We start from the raw sequence: 20582 nt of genomic DNA on the forward strand, positions 1-20582 counted from the left end.
CTGCGCCGCCGGAGCACGATTTCTGTTGTCATCCTGCAGCAAAGTTCTTAACCTGAAGCATTATTTCTGGGTTAGCGGAGTCTGTAACCTGAAGCATATGTAACCCGAGGTACCACTGTATTGCTATTTGGGTTCTGGGACATCACATGAAAGCCATGCAATGTCATTTGGGTAGCCCTGATATCAATATTTTAAAATATATTGCATTATCTATCAATGTCAAGTTATCAGATAATTTTTTTTAAAAGAGGTTTCTTTAAAATTCACTGTATCTTAAAAATAGTAGTTCATAATATTCTCTCCAGATGAGGAAGTTGGCAGGAAACCCGGGGAAGATGGACGCGCTGCACTAATTGAAAAGTCACAATATGCAATGTATGACTCAACTGCAAGGAGGTTTCCAGCTTGATAAAAAGGGCTATACAAGGGCAGGTGTTCTATTATTTTGAGCTCAAGAGAGGAGATTAACTCACTCCTAGCCAACAGCTTCCCTTGAAGACATCTGTTGAACCATGTGGCCCCAGGAAACTTCCCACCCACCCAACTCCCCTCCTCCATTGTCTATACCCCATTCCTAGCTAAAAAATGATCACTTCCTGTTTAGTCTGTTTCCATATAACTTCCTCCCTCCAGAGCTCTGGTGACAGAAGGATACGTAGAACAATACAACAACAGGGGGAGGGGTGGCAATTTATTTTCAGACACCAATGACAGAAAAGAGCTTTTCTGCCAAAGACATTAGAGAGCATATTAAGAAAATAAACCAGGTAACTGAAACTTAACAGTAAGAGCGTATGTCCTATCCTTTCTTAATGGATACACCGTTCATCACCATTCATGCTGGACAGATCACCGATTAATGTGTTCCATGAAGGCTATCAAGATTATACCTCAACACAGGCTTCAAGGAAGGAAACCATGACACAAAATGAACACTCAACCCTTCAAGATTAAGCGGGATTGTTTCCAAATGACTCTTAAGAACCATCTGCTTTCTGAGTTCCCTGATACCATTGAGGAACACTGGACCAAGTTAAAAACATCCAGTATTGCAGCCTGTGAACAAACCATCGGATACCAAACCAAGAAACACCAGGAATGGTTTTATGAGAATGACACTGAGAGCAAACACATTATTAACAAGAAAAGGAAGGCCTTTCAGATCTGGCAAAGATATAGGAACTGCGCCACTAAGAAAGAAACCTATGCCAATCCTAAGGCTGAGGGTCAAAGAAGAACCAGAGAACTAAAGAACGCCTGGTAGATTTTAAAAAAAGCTCAAGAGATCCAGCACTTAGCAGACACTCATGATGCAAAGAGTTTCTTTAAAGCCACAATAAATGGGCCAACTAGCTATCCCTAAAAACTGACGTACTTTCACTCTCGCAAGACTGAACGTTTTGTCATCTGCTGTACTTTAGGGCCGATACCAGAAGATCTTGCAGGAGAAACGCCTATGCCCTTGTGGAGACAGCAGCACTGAAACAGTGGCACATGTCTTCCAACGAGATCATCACCCCACTCATACTGACCATCCTAGGGTGCACAACCACTGTCACAGTAGGAAACTCCCCACCGGCGTAGAAATCATATATTGAACAGATGGAAAGCTCTTTGAGTAGGCTGAAAGTAAAGAGTAAGGTTACCATAACTTACGTTACAGAGCTACAATAAGCTGATGACAACATAGTGTGTGCACACTCAGAGGATGACCTCCAAGCCATCCTAAATATCTTTGCAGAAGCCTACAGATAGCTTGGTCTATCACTCAACATCCCAAAAAAAACCAAAGTGCTGCACCAACAAGCACTAAACAACCACTCAGCAGTGCCACAAGTGTCAATCACTTCTCCTCCCTGAGCTCCTCCAAAAGGGCTGACATTGATGCCAAAAAGCATTGCCTGAGCTTGGTGAGTGCAGCTTTCTCCCAATTGAAAAGCAGAAGATTGGGTTTGAATGTAATGTGCAAACACAGCCCAGGTACACGGGACGAGGTCCTCTCTCTGCTCCTTTCAGCACACCTGACTTCCTTCCCCACACCGCAAACTGGATGTGCGGCTGTATAATCTCTTGCTAATGCCACTCACTGCTCAACCAAATGCCCATCTCCTCTCTTCCCCTCTGGAGAGGAAGAAGATTGTTGTACTCAAAATAAAGCTTTGGATTGGTTACAAAAAAAAAAAAAAAAAGCAGAAGATTGGGACATTCAGAGGGAAACCAAAATGCTTGTTTAAAACGCTATTGTGCTATCAACCTTACTGTATGCTTGTGAAACATGGACCACTTATAAATGCCATCTGAAACTCCTCGAAAGATTTCATCAAACGATGTCTCCAAAAAAAATTTACATATCACTTGGGAAGACAGGAGAACTAATGTCAGTGTACTGGAAGAAGCAAAGACCACCAGTGTCGAAGCAATGATTCTTCAACATCAATTTTGTTGGACTGGTCATGTTGTTCAGATGTATGATTATCGTCATACATATCGTCATGCTTTGGAAAAGCAGCTACTCTATTCCAAACTTAAAATTGGAAAGCGTAATGCTGGTGGTCAACAAAAGACGTTTAAAGACTCACTCAAGGCAAATCTTTTAAAAATGTGGTATAAACACCAACAATTAGGAAACACTGGTCAGCGAGCGCTACAACTGGAGAACAGCCTTTACCAGAGGTGTCATGGACTTTTACGATACTTGAACTCAGGACAAAAGGGAGTTACATGCTAAGAGGAAGGCACATTTGGCAAACCCTCACCACAATCAACTCCCACCTGTCCCCACTGTGGAAAGATGTGTGAATCTAGAATTGGCCTTCACAGTCACTTACAGACTCACTGTTAAGACTGTGTTCATGGAAGCGCTCATCTCGCTTTATTGGCCGAGGGAGCCGGCATACAGCTTCCGGGTCATGTGGCCAGCATGACTAAACCACTTCTGGCGAACCAGAGCAGCACATGGAAATGCCGTTTACTTTTCCGCCGGAGCAATACCTATTTATCTACTTGCACTTTGATGTGCTTTTGAACTGCTAGGTTGGCAGGAGCAAGGATCAAGCAATGGGAGCTCTCCCCGTCGTGGGGATTTGAACCGACGACCTTCTGATCGGCAAGTCCTAGGCTATGTGATTTAACCCACAGCACCATCCACGTCCCTCGGAAGACAATCCTACTCAGTTACAAATGATTGCCAAGGAAGAAGACCACCTATTAAATCTGTCATTTAATATAAACTGCCTTTTATCTCTTTTTGCATTGGGTGAGAAATAAATTAGTAACACCTTAAACTAGGGAATATTTACTAATATTTTTGACTTCACAGGATAAGCCACACATTTAAGTACCCAAAAACGTAAGAGCAGCCGTGCTGGATCCAACCACAGACACATCAACTCTGATTTCGCGTCAAGCATCTCTACAAATGGATATAAAGTACCGTATTTTTCCCTCTATAACACGCAGATTTTTTCTCCTAAAAAGGAAGGGGAAATGTCTGTGCGTGTTATAGAGCGAATGTGTGGTCCCTGGAGCCGAAAAATCAGGCAAAAAATCAAATCGCGGCGCTGCACGGAGAAGCGAAACCTGAAAAGAGGAAGTGGCTGCTTTTCTGCATTCTGCCTCAGGGTCCTACTGCCCACCCTCCTCTGTTTCGTTGCTGTGTTTGCTGAAACGGAACAAAGAGCAGGGAAAGCCCCTCCCCTCCAGGCAAGCAGAGGGGAATTCCTCTCTGTGCTGCTGGGGGAGAGGGAGAGAGAGGGGGGAAGGGAGAGAGAGAGGGGGGAGGGGGAGGGAGAGAGAGGGGGGAAGGGAGGGAGAGAGGGGGGGGAGGGAGAGAGAGAGGGGGAGGGAGGGAGGGGGGGAGGGAGGGAGGGAGGGAGGGAGAGAGGGAGGGAGGGAGAGAGAGAGAGAGAGAGAGACGGCTGGCTTGGGTGGGGGGAAACTTTTGCCTTTCTTTCCTCCCTCCCGTTAAATCCCTCTCCTGCATTCTTAGCCAGCTGCTTCTCTGCACACCCCTCTCATGTCCCTTCTTTGTTTTTCCTTCGCTCCCCACTTAAAATGTGGTTACAAAGCATAGATCCACATGGATCCTCAGGATCTTTGCATTGGGTCACCCCAAATTCACCATCAGATCACATAGCATGTCCATGGCTACAGCCTGCACCAAAAAAATCACGCACCCACTGTTGCCTGGGGCTGCAATGGTGCAAAAATGTGGTTACAAAGCATGGATCCACAGGGATTCTCAGGATCTTTGCATTGGGTCACCCCAAATTCACCATCAGATCACATAGCATGTCCATGGCTACAGCCTGCACCAAAAAAATCACGCACCCACTGTTGCCTGGGGCTGCAATGGTGCAAAAACGTGGTTACAAAGCATGGATCCACAGGGATTCTCAGGATCTTTGCATTGGGTCACCCCAAATTCACCATCAGATCACATAGCATGTCCATGGCTACAGCCTGCACCAAAAAAATCACGCACCCACTGTTGCCTGGGGCAGCAATGGTGCAAAAACGTGGTTACAAAGCATGGATCCACAGGAATTCTCAGGATTTTTGCATTGGGTCACCCCAAATTCACCATCAGATCACACGTCTGTGGCCACAGCATGAAGCCCAAAAATGATACATCCACTGTTTCATTCAGAATGTTTTTTCCCTTGTTTTCCTCCTCTAAAAACGATGTGCGTGTTATGGTCAGGTGCGTGTTATAGAGCGAAAAATACGGTATAAAGCATGTGATGCATGAATTTGTAAGATTGGGATATTTATAAATCATACATGCTAGAGTAAAATATCAGTTGAAACATTAAGATCCATACAAACATCAGCCAAAAATGGCAATACAGCAGAAGCGAGTTTGTTATTTAGTCTAGTAAGGGTTAAAAGGTCAGAACCCTCTTCAAGGGTACCCTACAAACAGTACATTACAATAGTCCAATCTGGAGGTTACCAGGGCATGGATCACTGTTGCAAACTTCTCTTCGTCCAGGAAATGCTGTAGCTTGAAATAGGCACTCCCAAGCAATGGGGGATCAAGGTGGATCTCCACCTGCTCTTTCCAGGGGAGTGCAACCCATTCCAGAACAGGTGGTATTCCTGCTTCCTGGTCTCAGGAACTTTGAAGACACAGTACCTTCATCCTGTTTGGATTCAGTTTCAATTTGTTGGCCCACCTCCAGTTTGCTACACACTTTTTTGCTCATTCTTTCACACTGGACATATAAAAAACTTTGTTGAGCCAGAAGTTAAGTCCCCCATGGCAGATAATGTATCAAGATTAAACGAACTCAGCACATGCTCTTTAGGAAGCTGCCCACATTAATGCAAAGATGTACTGCCTAAAGCTACAGAGGTTCCCCCACCAGCGCAAACAAATCCAGCAGGCAATGCAGAAGCACCGATGATTTGCAATCAACACCTCAGCAGAAGAAAAGAAAAAAGATCTAGCGCTGAGATGAGATAGGAGAGTATAATTGTGATGACTCAAATCAGTGAAAAGCTTTCACACTGTACATCATTTTAATGATGTACAGCACAGCAGGAGGAAAGCCTAATACAAATCTCAAAGCTATGAATTCCCCCCCTGCTTCTTAAAGTAGTAAATGGGATGCAATATTAAGTGACAAAAGCATGGGGGTTCAATCAACTGGCAACATTTCTCTCTGTTCACCAACAGCATTAGTGGAAAAGTGATGGAATACCTAGCGCTCTGCAGCTATTACTTCAAGGCTGACTAGAAGAGTGACTAGTGGGGTGCCACAGGGTTCTGCCTTGGGCCCGGTCTTATTCAACATTTTTATCAACGACTTGGAAGATGGACTCAAGGGCATCCTGATCAAATTTGCAGATGACACCAAACTGGGAGGGGTGGCTAACACCCCAGAGGACAGGATCACACTTCAAAATGATCTTGACAGATTAGAGAACTGGGCCAAAACAAACAAGATGAATTTTAACAGGGAGAAATGTAAAGTATTGCACTTGGGCAAAAAAAATGAGAGGCACAAATACAAGATGGGTGACACCTGGCTTGAGAGCAGTACATGTGAAAAGGATCTAGGAGTCTTGGTTGACCACAAACTTGACATGAGCCAACAGTGTGACGCGGCAGCTAAAAAAGCCAATGCAATTCTGGGCTGCATCAATAGGAGTATTGCATCTAGATCAAGGGAAGTAATAGAGCCACTGTATTCTGCTCTGGTCAGACCTCACCTGGAGTACTGTGTCCAGTTCTGGGCACCACAGTTCAAGGAGGACACTGACAAACTGGAACGGGTCCAGAGGAGGGCAACCAAAATGGTCAAAGGCCTGGAAACGATGCCTTATGAGGAACGGCTAAGGGAACTGGGCATGTTTAGCCTGGAGAGGATGTCACATAAAGGAGGGAGAAAGGTTGTTTTCTGCTGCTCCAGAGAAGCGGACACGGAGCAATGGTTCCAAACTACAAGAAAAAAGATTCCACCTAAACATTAGGAGGAACTTCCTGACAGTGAGAGCTGTTCGACAGTGGAATTTGCTGCCAAGGAGTGTGGTGGAGTCTCCTTCTTTGGAGGTCTTTAAGCAGAGGCTTGACAACCATATGTCAGGAGTGCTCTGATGGTGTTTCCTGCTTGGCAGGGGGTTGGACTCGATGGCCCTTGTGGTCTCTTCCAACTCTATGATTCTATAAAGTGAAACGGGCTTGGGATTCTAGCCTCATTTCCCTGGCCAAGCTGCCCAAGGGAGCAAGACACAGCTATCTAACTTGGAATGAAAACCTAGACCAAATCACAGAACTAGTGCAAGGGCTCAATGTAGCTATGACCTTTTCTAGCCACACACTTGACCAAAATGGAGGCATGGGCAAAAATGGCATGCAGCCACCAGAATATATGCCAAGCTCCCCCTGCTCCTGGACATTTAAGACCTGCCCACAGATTTCTGCTTTGAGGCCCCAGACAAACAGGTTAAAATGTTAATAAAAATGCACACTACATCACAATAAAGGAAGGGGTGAAAGCTCAGTGGCAGAGCACATGCCTGGCAGAGAAAGTGTCCCACATTCAATCCCCAGCAACTTCAGTTGAAAGAACATATGAGAGGAAGGCATGTAACATCTTTGCTCCCCCAGCAGCTCCTCCATCAGCCCCCAGGGCTGTGAAAGACAGCAGCAGTAGCAGCAGCAAGGACATCCTGGCCTGTGTGGGACTAACATGTAGCTTCTTCAACAGTCAGTTCCAGGCCAGGAGACTCAGTTGCAGAATGCAATTTGTTTTAACATCAGAGAACATAGGTGGGGGCTTACATACAGTACATACACCTTTGCCCTGCTGCAGTGACTACTGTGTCGATATCTATTTTATTGTGTTTCAGATATCTAGTAAGCCGCCTCAAGAGCTTCAGTTAGTAGGGAGGGCAAAAATACTGGTTTTGGCAACCAGAAGGATCAGAAAGGGGACCCTGGACAATATAGCAGTGAACTGTAATAGAGAGGCAGAGATCTAAATAGAGACTATAAATTGTGCTTTTGCCTGTATTTACCGTATTTTTTGCACCATAACACTCACTTTTTTCTTCCTAGAAAGTAAGGGGAAATGTCTGTGCGTGTTATGGAGCGAATGCCTATGGGTGGCGGGGGGGATCTGCTGCAGTCGTGAGCAGAGGATCCATGGGTCCCCTTCCTTCCCTCCTCCGTGGCTCGCTTTGAAACAGCAAAGTGGGAGAAGAGCCGCTGAGTGGGGAGGAGAGAGGGACAGAGAGCCTGCTTGCTTTAAAGGAGCAAAGCGGGAGAGGAGAGGAGCCTTCTCCCCTTATACCCCCCTTCTTCATTATTAGCAGCATCCTTCTCCACACACCCCACGCGTGCTCCTTGTCCCTTGAGTGCTTTTCTTTCCCTCCCCACTTAAAACGTGGTTACAAAGCACGGATCCACATGGATCCTCAGGATTTTTGCACTGGGTCACCCCAAATTCACCATCAGATCACATAGCATGTCCATGGCTACATCTTGCACCAAAAAAATCACGCACCCACTGTCGCCTGGGGCCGCAGTGGTGCAAAAACGTGGTTACAAAGCATGGATCCACGTGGATCCTCAGGATTTTTGCATTGAGCTACTCCAAACTCACTGTCAGATCACATGTCTGTGGCCACAGCATGAATCACAAAAATCATACATCCACTGTTTCGTTTAGAATATTTTTTTTCTTGTTTTCCTCCTCTAAAAACTACGTGCGTGTTATGGTCTGGTGCGTGTTATAGAGCGAAAAATACGGTAATTTTTATTCCGATTTGTCATGGCCAATGGCTAGTACAATAAAGTTATTTTGATTGTATTGGCATAAATAAATGGGACAGGCAGCAGGTGATGGGAAAGACCCCTGCTTGGGAACCCTGGAAAACTGCTGCCAGTCAAGAGTAGACAACACTGAGCCTAGATCAGGAATAGCTAATCTGTGCCCTCCCCCCCCCCCAAAAAAATGTTGTTGAGTACAGCTCCCATGCTGACTGGGGCTGCTGGGAGGCGGAATCCACTAGCATTTGGAGGGCCTCAGGTTAGTCACCCCTGGCCTACAGAGACCAAGAATTTGACCTTGTATGAGGCAACTTCCTAAACTTTCATAATCGCAACCAGGGACCTAACAAATGTTTCAGTCATCAAAAGGGTTAAAAGCAAGAAGTCCCTGCTGGAAATACCATCGCAGCAGTGCTTGCCAGATGTCTGAGCCCGCTACCCTCACCCAGGCATGTGTCTGTCATTAGGGAGCCATTAAAATGTTACACAGCAGCAGCAAGCAGTCCAGCGAAGGGAAAGCAACACCATTCCAGAGTTTACCTTCATTTAGCCTAGTGAATTCTTAGCTATGAAAAAACATTAAGGAGTCCTCTGCGCTACACATTTACACACATGTATGTTGGCTCGTGGGGGGGGGGGTCACATATGCCAGATCATAGATTTCACCCCCAGCACTACTGAAGCACTAAGCAGAACTATTTGAAGATCTATGACCATCCAACACAATGGAACTATTCTTCACACTCACTGCATTGTCTTTAAATGGCAGACAGGCCTCCCAGTTCCTCTTGCATGCTTATAACTTCTATAAAGCTGCAGGTGCCTGAAGCGCAACCCAGCATTAAAAGGATTGCAGCAGAAGGACTGCAGAGAATGCTGTTTATTATTTATCAATATGTTAGAGACTCATTTGGAACCTGCCTTGGGACTCCTGCTTCCTGGCTCGTAGCCAAGAAGAAAAAGGGTGTGGAAAACAATGCATAAAGAATACACAACATAGTCATCGTACAATCAAGTATCTACCAAAGGTTTAATTGGGTAGACCAGTGGTTCCCAATTGGTGGTAACCCACCCAGGGGGTCTGTGGCACCATTCACATAATAAAAATTACCACAGATATATCAAACTTTTCAAAAGTAGGGGGTCCATGGCTTGGGTTTTGAAAAAGCAAGGGATCTGCAGTACTTAGCTAATTGGGAACCACTGAGGTTGACCATTTCACATACCCTTCTGTGTCTTAATTCTTCAAGGAGGAGCTTGGGAAAGAAGTATGGATTTGACTGCACAGTAGTGGTTCACAGTAAACTATGGTTAAGGCAGAAGGTCTGACTTATTATGTATTAACATGGGCAGTGAGAACACTAGATCACTTTGTAACAATTTCAAGAAGTACTCTGAAGAGCAATTCACACAGTGAAGCTCATAACCAATACATAGATGTGACTTGCATGTCAAAGACAACTGGGAGCTGTAAACCCAGTTTAACTACCATTCTACACTGTGCAATCAGCATATTACGATGACATAGTTCTAAAAAATGCAGAATGATTCCAGGAGACATTCTATTCAAAAGGACTATATTCTTAGTTTTACACATTCTAGTAGGAGGAACTATCTTCAGCAGGGTTAGAGTACAGAAAAGGAAATAAACGCCTGTTCTATGTTATAAATGTTCTTAGCCAAAATATTTTTTGGGTGAAACTGAACGTCGCAGTTCTGGGTTTTCACTATCTTGACATAGATTAAGTGAGCTAAGCATCCAAATAACGCTTTCATTGTCAACTTAATGAGACTGCCAACATGACGATCAATTAGTGCCAATGGGAAGGTGTGTGCTACAAACCTGCTTCAATAATGATCTGGGCCATAGCCAATTACTTAATTTTGGAACGGTGAAATTTGGTAACATTCTTGCTGTGATCAACAGCGGAGTCCGACTGACCTACTAGACTAAGCAGTTTATAGTTCATTGTAAAAACGCAGTATCATTTTGTTGCCATTAACAGAGAAATCTAGATAAAATTAAGTTACTGTCTCTGTACACAACTGGCTTAAGACCATATGCTGAGTCAGCTACTAAACTTGCAGCCTAAGAATGCAGATAGAAAGGGGAAGAGATTTGTTACTAAAAAAAAACTTTTTGAAAAATCAATGTGATTGAAAAAAGAAGAAATCTGTGATACAGGGACCTGATGGAGGCAATAGAGCATTTAAGAATCTACCCATGTAGCAGGGGCAGTGTTATGGTAAGACTGCCTAGTGCAAATATAGACAATGTTTTTTGGGGAGGGAAATGCACATACATAAAAGAGGAAAGTGTAAAGATATCAACAGAACACAGCTGAGCTGTTAAGGATGCAATGCATCACTGATAAATGTACAAAGGAATAAATTAAGCCAGAGAACAGACCAAGCTTACAATTTGAAACTTTGCCATCATCTCTACCAACATATCCCTTCCAAGAGTTTGTGAACATGTACTTACTTCAGTGATGAGGAACCTCCAGCCCACAAATGACTCATGATCATAAGGGGTCCAAGTTGGCCTACAAGGCAATTTTCCTTAAACAATCCCCACTTGTTCATCAGCTAATGTCACTGGGTGCCATTATCTGATGGGCAGGAGGGTAGTATTCAATCCTTGCTGGGAACATATTGGGCAAACCAGATCCTTGCTGCCATTAAGATTGAACCCTCTGCTCAGCAACTAGTGAGCAAAGAGTTCAATCCTGCTGTTTGGCGGCATGTGTTTGTTCCCCTGTTGGAAACAGGGAAACGTAGCAAAAAGTTGTTCAGAAACAGTTTTGCAAACAGACCTGCACTGCTCTTTAAACTTCTGGTTTGCAAACCGGGACTGTTTGCAAAAGAGCTCACAAGCAGTCCTGAGCTGCACTTTGAAGTCCCAACACCTGGGACTTCCAAGTGCAACATCACCCAACATCACTATAATAACATCAGGTGATTGACAGGTAAGCAGCCCTGCTCATCTGTAAAATTTTCCCCTTTAAGGGTAGGGAGCTAAGGATCTGGCCCATTAGCTAGAAAAGGTTCTGCACTCCTGACAGACATTTTGCCCCATTAGGACAATCTAAGATTCCAGGAAAGAAAGCTGCTGTTCCAACACACTTTAAGAAGTACAAGTAATATAATCTGCCCTGGAGCAAGCTGTACTATCTGATGAGATGTTAAGAAAATAATCTGCAGAATTTGGAGCCTAAGCTCTGCAGATTGCTCTTCGAAGACAAAAATGTACTCAGAAGATGTCTGCTAAATTTAAGTCACTTTCTAGACTGACAGTGAAAATACATGCGACACTGAGGCAGAAGATGGAGAATCAAACTACATATAGGATGGGAGCTCTGTGAATAGATCTTTCAACATCTTTTTCTGTTATAAAAAGCAACTGTTGCTGTGTATGTTTTGGACCAGAGTCCCAGCAAAGCAAGATGGGGGAGAATTTTAAGTTAAGTACCAACTGAGAATTTAGAGGGAGGGAAATGCAGAACACCAGTGCTCAAAACTCCCATTGTTCTAAGAGCATTTTGTGACAGGGAATTTCATTAATGCAAGCAGTTTCTGAGCTCTGGGCGCAGTACTGTGCCTAAGATTTCAGATTAAAACTGCAGAGTGGAAGGAAAGAAGGGCTTTTTTCTGCCTCCCCACTGCCAGCTACTCTCTGAAGACTGGAGAAGAGACTCTCTTAAGAATATTGGGGCGGTGGGCAGGGGAAGGACTAGACCATGCGAAAAATGAACATAATATTTTAGCTGCAGTTCATTCATTTTCAGCACTGCTTGTTATAAAAAAAGTGCATCTAGACATTCTGTTGCTGCGCCCAAAACCTAGGTGCCATTTAGTTCCTAGCTTTCGTATCTCAGTTTCTAACACTGCTTGACATGCTGGCTTTTATTATTATTATTATTAATTAAATTTGTATAACGCCATTCATCCACACATCTCAGGGCGATTCACAACACATTGAGAAGGAATAGCTATTCATTTTTTAAAAAAAATATTTTTTTTAAAGTACTGTATGTCTGTACCAACCTTATTTGGTTATCAAACTTAGCATTAAACTTCTTGTGATTACCACTTGCAGATCGGCATAGTTGTTAGTGTCGCTGAAGCTACAAACCACTCCGGGTGATGAGAAAGCATGTCTGTGCTGACTTCCAGGCTTTCTTAGCAGACTGGTGAGTAGGTGCTGCTGCTTAAACAAGGCTGCTTTTCAGAGCATGCAAACGCTGAAGAGCCTCATGTTTTAAGACCCATAGAGAAAGTTGCCTGTTGATACCTTCCTTAGGAGCACAAATATTAACACACCTAACTTGAATGAATATGCTATTTAAAAAGTGAGATGCCACCAAGAGCCCACTCCACTGCATTATTTATTCCCTAAAAGTACAGCTCTCCTCCCATTTGTCCTTTTTTCTATTAAGCAAGTATTTGAGATGCTCCCTCTGTACTGCCAACAAGGCTTGAAATTCACAAAAGCTTTCAATTTACTGTTCTTGCATCAGCTTTTAAGCTTTGGAAGTTATGTCTGGCAGTTAACTTGTGCTCCCTCTGCTGGCTATGCAGTAGGTTAGCACCTCCCAAGCCTTTCCCCTCGGCCTTTGAATGCATTCCAGTCACAGTTTTGGGTTGTTTTCTGAGGGGTAAGCTAACACTTCTAGATACTGCTTCTACACTTCATGAAAATGCTTAGAGGGCTGACCTCCACTCTCCTTTGCACGTCCAAGTCTACTCTCTCTTTACTGGGAGTTCAAATAGGTGCTGTGGTATGCACACACAGTCTACACCAGAACAGAAGAATTAACGGCATTCACATTCTTTCTTATTAACACTTGCTTTCCTACTGGGAGATGCAGAAGCCATCGTGGGATTCAGGAAGAGGAAATTAGACTTTTAACTTTTAATACTTCCAGCTCCCACTGTATTATGCCATTACAGAATTCTGAAGCAAAATATATATATTAAAAAACCTGCAAGAAAAAGAAAGCTCCAAGCTATTACTGAAGCTTCCTCAAAAGGGGTTTTACCAGTTTAGTCTGCCTTTGTGTTTTTTCTCTCTTCCAGGAACAGGGCTCTAATGCCAATGAAGAGAAGTATACCCTGCTGGCAAGAGGGCAGCTGCTGCAAGTATGAAATCACCACTGTTTTGCAAAGCAGTCACGACATTGTTTAAAGAGACAAAAGTCTTTGCATAAAAGAAATGAACCTACTTCTGTTCAGTAGCTGTTTGTGTTGTAATGGAAAAAACCCAAATTAAGAAAATAACTCAGTGAAAGAAAAGTTTGAAACGAAGAGATAAATCTTACATGAAAACTAGCTTTCCACATATCCTATTTACAAGATTAAAAGCTGGCTTCTCTGCACATTCTGGATGGGATATTTCAAGTCATTCCATTTTAGAACAACAATGAAGCTCCCAAATATTAAGTTTAAACACAAGCTTCACACTGCATGCCAGACAAATGTTCTTCAAAATTCTCTACTCCATAAGAAGGAATCAGCTGCTACTTGTTCCCAATTTGCTTTTAGAAGCTGGACTTGAAAATGAAAAATGGAATGTAAAGGGGGGAAACAATTTATAACCTTTCATTACAACACATTTTCCACCCTTATAAAGCAGACGCATCTAATCTATCATCTTGATCAGGAAAGGTCATCAGAAAATATTTCCAAAAAAAAAAAAAAAAGGAAAAGGAAAATGCACATTTGTTTTCAGTTTCCATACAAACTCTGGAAAGAATTTGATGGCATCCTTTACAATTTTCTCACATATACAGACTGCTGAATAGGTAAGAGAGCTGTTCATATTTCATACAATTTGAATGTTTGCACTCGTATTGTAACTCTGATTATCTTAGTAAAAAACCTTGAAAATGAAAATTAAAAACACGTTGAAAGTATTAAGTTACCTTTGTTGTCCTCCTCAAGCTACGTAAGATGTTTCTTTTCCTTGGATCTTCATCAGTCGTCTCATATGGAATGACAGCGTTATCTCCCTTATATCCTTGGGAAGTGTGGTCTTCTTCTTTCTTCCTAATTGGCCCCAATTCATCATCACTCCCTACACTGAAACTGGTCCTGTAACTGGCAAATCTCCCAAGCCTCGTGCATCTTGTCCGATACAACACTGGTTTACTAATGATGGACACCTTCCGGCCTCGTTCTAAGGAGCTTGTGTCCATTTCACTGTCCGACCCGTTGCCACTGCCATTGGACTGGGTTTTGTTAATGTTACGAATGGTGATGATTTTGCCTTGGGTGCTGTCGTGAGGCACAGAGTAGATATTTTCCTCCTCGTTCCTTGGTTTCACTACTGCGTCCATGGGTTCCGCATAATCGGAAGGGTCAAAGCCATCTGTAGGTGGCCACGTGGTCGAAGACATGGACTTCCTCTGTGCATCCCTATGCCCTTGGTCCAAATAGGAGAGGTCCCCCTTAATATCAAAGTGGACAGGGGGCTTTGGTTTCACTGGCGGAGGTACTTTGTTGTTCAATTTGCTTTCAAAAGTGCTCATAGCAGAAAAGACAGAAAGACCATCATTCCCCTCCAACTCCATGGAAAGTTTAGAAAGATCTTTGGACAAAGTGGGCATGGATGTGTCATCTCTGAAAGGGCTGTAGGTTGGAGGCTCAATATCTTCTTCTGAATCATGAAGGTTTGAATTACAGAGAGGCGAGCCAGCCCGGGGTGAATTGAACACTTCTTCTGTGGTGCTGCACGCTTCAGCGGCATTATCGTACATGTGGGTAGCTTCAATGATGTTTTTCCTCTCCACCACATCTTTGAAAAACAGATGAAAAATCTCTAGTTTATGTTGAGGTTGACTACAAGGTATGGTTGTAAACTTCCCATCTATATCCTGGGCAATTTCTTCTCCTTCGGTTAACTGTTCTCTGCTTAAATCATTGTCTAGAACATCTATTGAGCCATCAGTGAGTGCCACTATCTGAACAGGGATAATGTCCTGCACTTCACAAAGAAAGGCACGTAACATAGCCAAAGATGCTTTACGTTTAGCTGAATAAAACAAAATGTAGCCATGGACCAACCAGCTTTTCCTAATGCTAAAAGAGGAATGGTATGAAAGCAAGGAGAGTTCTATACGCCTCTTGTGTGGTCCTATGGGATATTCAAGTAAGACAGAATTGCTGCTTCCACACTGGGAAGGCCTACAGGTTTGGGACTGAAGAATAGGTAGAATAATATCATCTGCATTAAAAGGATCTCCGCACAACAAGCACATGACAATCCGAAGGTCGATATCAGCCAGATCTTTAATGCTTGCTGTTGAGCTCATAAGATTTAAGTTTCGCTTTGAGTCCAGCAAGCCTTTCAGAACTTGACTGATCTGCTTTTCATTAATATTACGCCCATATCCAATGCCAGTAGAAGCAGGGTCGAGGAAGACACATTGTAGCTTGCTGGCAATCTGCTGTCCTTGCTGTATTAAACTGTGTAGTGTTTCTCCACTGGTATCTCCTCTCTTGTTGACCAGAATCAGAGTCAGAGGAAGATGAACTAAGTGGTTGTCCCTTCGGCCAAGGGTTGACTCTCTGCTCTTTTCAATACTTTCAACAACGTAAGACAGAGATTCCTTAGAGTTATAAAGGCAGAGGCAACCATGCGGCTGAAATGTTGGTGTCTGGAAAGAATTAACAGGAAGTCTGACATTACCCTCTATAGGTCTCAATGAGAGCTCATACATCTTCCCATCTATCACATACTTGTCATCATTTGTGCAAAGAGCTCGAATCTCATTTGCTAGCTCACGTGCAAGTCCATCTTTACCAAGAATGACTAGATTGATTCTATCTATATTGGAATCTGAAAGCAAGTTTTTCTGATTGCGATCAGATGGCCTGATAAACCTAGAACTTATCAAGTGCTCGATTTTAGCATCTATGCAAGCTGGACAGCTGGGACAGGTTTCCTTTGTTGGGTGGTAAACAAAATGAATGTGTTTCAAGATCAGGGCATCTCGTTCAGCTTGCAGCTTTTGTAGTGCTTTAAATCTCTGCTCTTCACCCAACACATCCTGGATGACACCCATTTTCTCCTTGCTTGGTTTGGCATCAAGCTCCAGTTCATAGAACAGTTCTGAGTACTCTAAAAGCAGTTCCTGAAATTCTTCCTTGGCCCTCTCTATAATTTGCTTTTGATGTCTACTGTAAATATCCATGTAGACAGACTCCTCAAGCCACATATAAAAATCCTCATTCATGATGAAACTGCGAGCTTCTTCCCAAGGTTTTCCTGGTGTTATGAAAGGGGAAGTCTCCAAGTTCTCTTTGAAAGACCTTCTCATTTCTGCCCTTTTCCTCTCATTCCTCAACTTCTCTAAGTGGGCCTCATAGAGCTGCTGAGCAGGCAGGGTCTCCATCAGGTCAAATGGAATGCGCTCATTCTCCATGTTATCTATATGGCTGGTGGCATCCCAGGGGGTCTCTTCAAGAACAACAAACCACTTCAAGAAGTCTGGTTTTGTCTCCAGCAGCTTCTCCATTTTTATGCAGCTCAAGTGGTTTATTTCATCCAGGTCTGGAACAAGGGCATCAAAAGCAAGGGGCAACGAGGCAAGGTACATCTTCCTCCTGCGCTCTATATGTTCTTGTTTGAGGCGATGAATGTGCTGCAGGAAGAGCTTCTTGGCTTTCTGCGTCCCTTCCAGATACACATAATCCTGATACTCAGGGGAGGACTGCATCTTCCGTGAGACATTCAACCAAGTCTCATTGTGGTTTTTGACTATGCGGCTCACCAGCCACTCGTACTTATCTTTAGCAGCAGCAATCTGCTGGCTCTGCTGCTTCAAAGCCTCAAAGTAAGGGATAATTTTAGTTTTGCCCCTGCTTTTGTCGATCAGCTGCACTAAAGTGCTGAAAGCCAAGTCAACGTTCACATTGGATCTGGCAGACGTCTCCACCACCTGGAGGTTCTTTTTGCTTAAGGCAAAAGTGTGCGCATCTCTAATGTACCGCTCCACTCCTTCGTCACACTTTGTCAGAACCACCACAGTGGGCTTTTTAGTTTTCGTGAGTTGATTGTACAGGTTTGAAACAAACTTGAGCTGATCGTCAAAGTTCCTGTTCATACCCCTGCTGACGTCGATGCAGAGGAGAAAGCCGTCCACCAGCAGCTTCCCATCTGGCATCTGCTTCTGTTCAAAGTCTTGCTCCAGCCCAAGCTGATCAGTGCAAAAGTACATGAGCTTTTCAGCTGATGCGAGTTTTGTCGCAGCCGCCCTTTTGATGTAGGGCTGCAGGGCTGTGCTGCGGTGGGGCTGAAAAGTCTGGTCATCAATAAACTCAGTCTGCTCCACAATATGCATTTTACATTCCACACAGTCCTCCAAAGAACGCACAACTTCCCCCCAGTACAAGAAGTGGTCATTGTTAACCACCCTTCCTCCAAAGTCACTGGTGCTGAGAACCGAAGTGTGGTCCAAATGGAAGTCATCTGCCCTGGGCCGTACAAACCGATTGCACAGGCAAGACTTCCCAATGCCACACTGCCCTTTCTCTTTTTCTGTCCCAGACAACCCCACCACACTGATGTTGTAGGTGGGAATGCGAACATCTTGCTTCCTTGCCATCATCATCATCCAAACATCCTGCCACACTCGGCTTCTTCCTAGAGTATTAGAGTCTGCCGCACTCCCATGCAATATCAAAAATGACTGGATGGCTGTTGGCGATCCAGGTGAATCATCTCCAGGACAGCGAAGGTGGCTATTTCCCTGCTGCATGCGCCATCAGCAGCTCAGTTGTCAATGATCCTCAGCACTGGATAGACAGCATTCCCCCCTAGAGAAAAGAAAACAAACACAGTCTTAGGATGATTAAAGGGATAGCACTAGCATGGTTCTAAGAAATATCTTTAGCACAAACATGAGATAAAATGATAAAAGGACAAGTTATGCTTTAAATGTATTACGAAGACAAATATTAAAGTAGAAACTGATTTTGAGGCTGGGTTCTGAAAATTGCTCCTGGAATTCTCTCTCACACACACTACCAGGAAACAAGTAAAGAACACCCCTTCTACAACCGTCTTTACAGCCCTAATATCCTTTCTCATTTTAAAAGCAGCATAAAGGGGGGGGGCAGTCGGTTCCACAGGCAATTTTTCCTCTTCCCCTTTCTTTCCTGAAAAGGAAATGGGTCCACTGTTATGGGGTGCAAACCTGAATGCCAGTAATGCTAATAAGTATTCTATATTACAAACAGCTTCCAAGACACTGTCTCTATAGGCAGGAGTGCTGCCCTTCTTGCTTCGCACCAGGAAGAAAGAGGAAGCACTTGGAAGACCCAACAATGCAATACCGCAAAAGCTGCTTGTGCAGTTCTCTTGATTTTAGGAAGGATGGAAAGGAAAAAGACTTGCACACACTTTTAGGAAGTAGCTCTATTGACCCTTCCAAAAAAAATTCTTCTTCATGGTACGAAGCAAGAAGAAAACCCCGCCCACAGCCTCTACAATGCAGCCCTGTTTTAACGCAGGGGAAGCATCATGGAAGGCTGCATTTTATATAAGCCTTGTACTATGAGTCCATTACTTCTCTCTCATTGCTTCCGTCAGTTCTGTAGGGGGAGGGGAATGCATTGGGGGCCACAAAGAAGTGATAGCAGAATGAGGGACAGAAGGGGGGACCATGGAGACACAAGATAGGAGCTGTGTGGACAATTATCCCATATAATATTGAAGTCATCTTCTCTTGGCAAAAGTCCTGTGTTTTTAAATGGTTTTTTGACAGGCAGAAATTGACAATTGAAGCTTTCTTTGGCATCAAAAGGGCAAATGTGGACCTGTTGAACATTCACCTGCTGGAAGGCTGTTGGAGGCACAGAATCCCTGGCAGGGAAAGAACATACCCTTAAGTATTCTGATTTCCATTTGCACAATGTCTGCCTACTCATATTGCTCAAGGTCAGTAAGCCCTTGCAAGAGGACTATCACTTGTTGTTTGAATTTGTTCGTGTTATTAGGAGAAGCTTAAAAATGTGAACTATGTACCAAAGCTCGACTGGTGCACAGTCAGAACACTTATTCTAGGCAGTATCCAAAGCACCATGGCAATTGACAAAACAGAAATCAATGTAGCTGTGAACAAAGTGAGCATTCTAATGAACAATATATTCTGTCACTGTCACATTTCAGGGGATCCCCCGCCCTCAGCAATATACATATATAGGCTTTGTATGCTGCCTTGAGACACGTGGAATAAAAAAAATATAGTATTTTCAGTGTGTAAGTTGCCTTAATAGTTTTTCTTGCTCATCTTCAAAATAACTAAATGGCCACTGCATCCATGAGGAACTTATTGGCCAAGGCCACTAAAACACAAGAAAACTTTTAACTGAAGCCTCCCAAACCCAACATTCTTTGCAATGGACCACAACTGCTCATTACCTGCGTTAGAATATTGGGGTTTGGTTACTTTTAAAAATGTTGTCCACTGTGACAATATGGGGGTTTTAGCAACACTTGAATTTTGGCAATTGCTACCTACTGCAAAATCCAGCTGGCAATATTCCCAAAGTGCTCCATAAGTTTCCTTGAGGGAGAAAAATTCTTGCATTACTCAGCCCAGATTTATCAGTGTATCTAGGTATCTCTTGTTTGGGGTGATTTCAAATACTCTAGACCAGTGTTTCCCAACCTTGGGCCTCCAGATGTTTTTGGCCTACAACTCCCATCATCCCTAGCTAGCAAGACCAGTGGTCAGGGATGATGGGAATTGTAGTTCAAAAACAGCTGGAGGCCCAAGGTTGGGAAACACTGCTCTAGACCAGGCATCTCCAAACTCGGCCCTCCAGGAGTTCTGTGACTACAATTCCCATCACCCCTGACCACTGGCCCTGTTAGCTAGGGATGATGGGAGTTGTAGTCCCAAAACAGCTGGGGGGGCCAAGTTTAGGGGTGCATGCTCTAGACACAGGACACGTATGGGAACATGAGGCAAGACCACTTCCAGATTTCCTGAAACAAGAAATTCGCAAGGAAAGCTGTGCAGATAAGCTAGTTTAGAAAAGGAGAGCAACTCTTACCCATCAGGCAAAAGGTTATGCCAATAAAGGTTTAGATGGACAACTGTGTTTCTACTTTCTGCAATTTATCTGGCAGCGGTTACTAACCAAGCACTAATCACAATGAATGAGAAATCATCCTAACTACCTATTAACTGGCACACCATGTGGTCTGTGGGTACTAGCCGCATGTCCGCAAACTATAAACTCTCTTTGCCACCTCGCTACAAAACTCCTTGAAACAGTCCATCACCAACAATGA

General features: G+C 43.7%; 1 protein-coding gene and 1 long non-coding RNA gene across 2 annotated transcripts in view; both read right to left on the minus strand.

Annotated features, from left to right (window-relative positions):
* Positions 1-20582, minus strand: part of LOC309346269 — a 242295-nt gene that overhangs the window by 53998 nt on the left and 167715 nt on the right. The window lies entirely within an intron of this gene.
* Positions 1-20582, minus strand: part of ARHGAP35 (Rho GTPase activating protein 35) — an 89916-nt gene that overhangs the window by 42267 nt on the left and 27067 nt on the right. The window contains exon 2 of the mRNA XM_081868647.1: positions 14203-18097. Coding sequence (XP_081724773.1) covers positions 14203-18039 — 3837 coding nt within the window. The 5' untranslated portion in view covers positions 18040-18097. The remainder of the gene's footprint in view (positions 1-14202; positions 18098-20582) is intronic.

The sequence above is a fragment of the Podarcis erhardii genome (genome assembly GCF_964252035.2).
Source record: "Podarcis erhardii genome assembly, chromosome: 7".
NCBI lineage: Eukaryota > Metazoa > Chordata > Lepidosauria > Squamata > Lacertidae > Podarcis > Podarcis erhardii.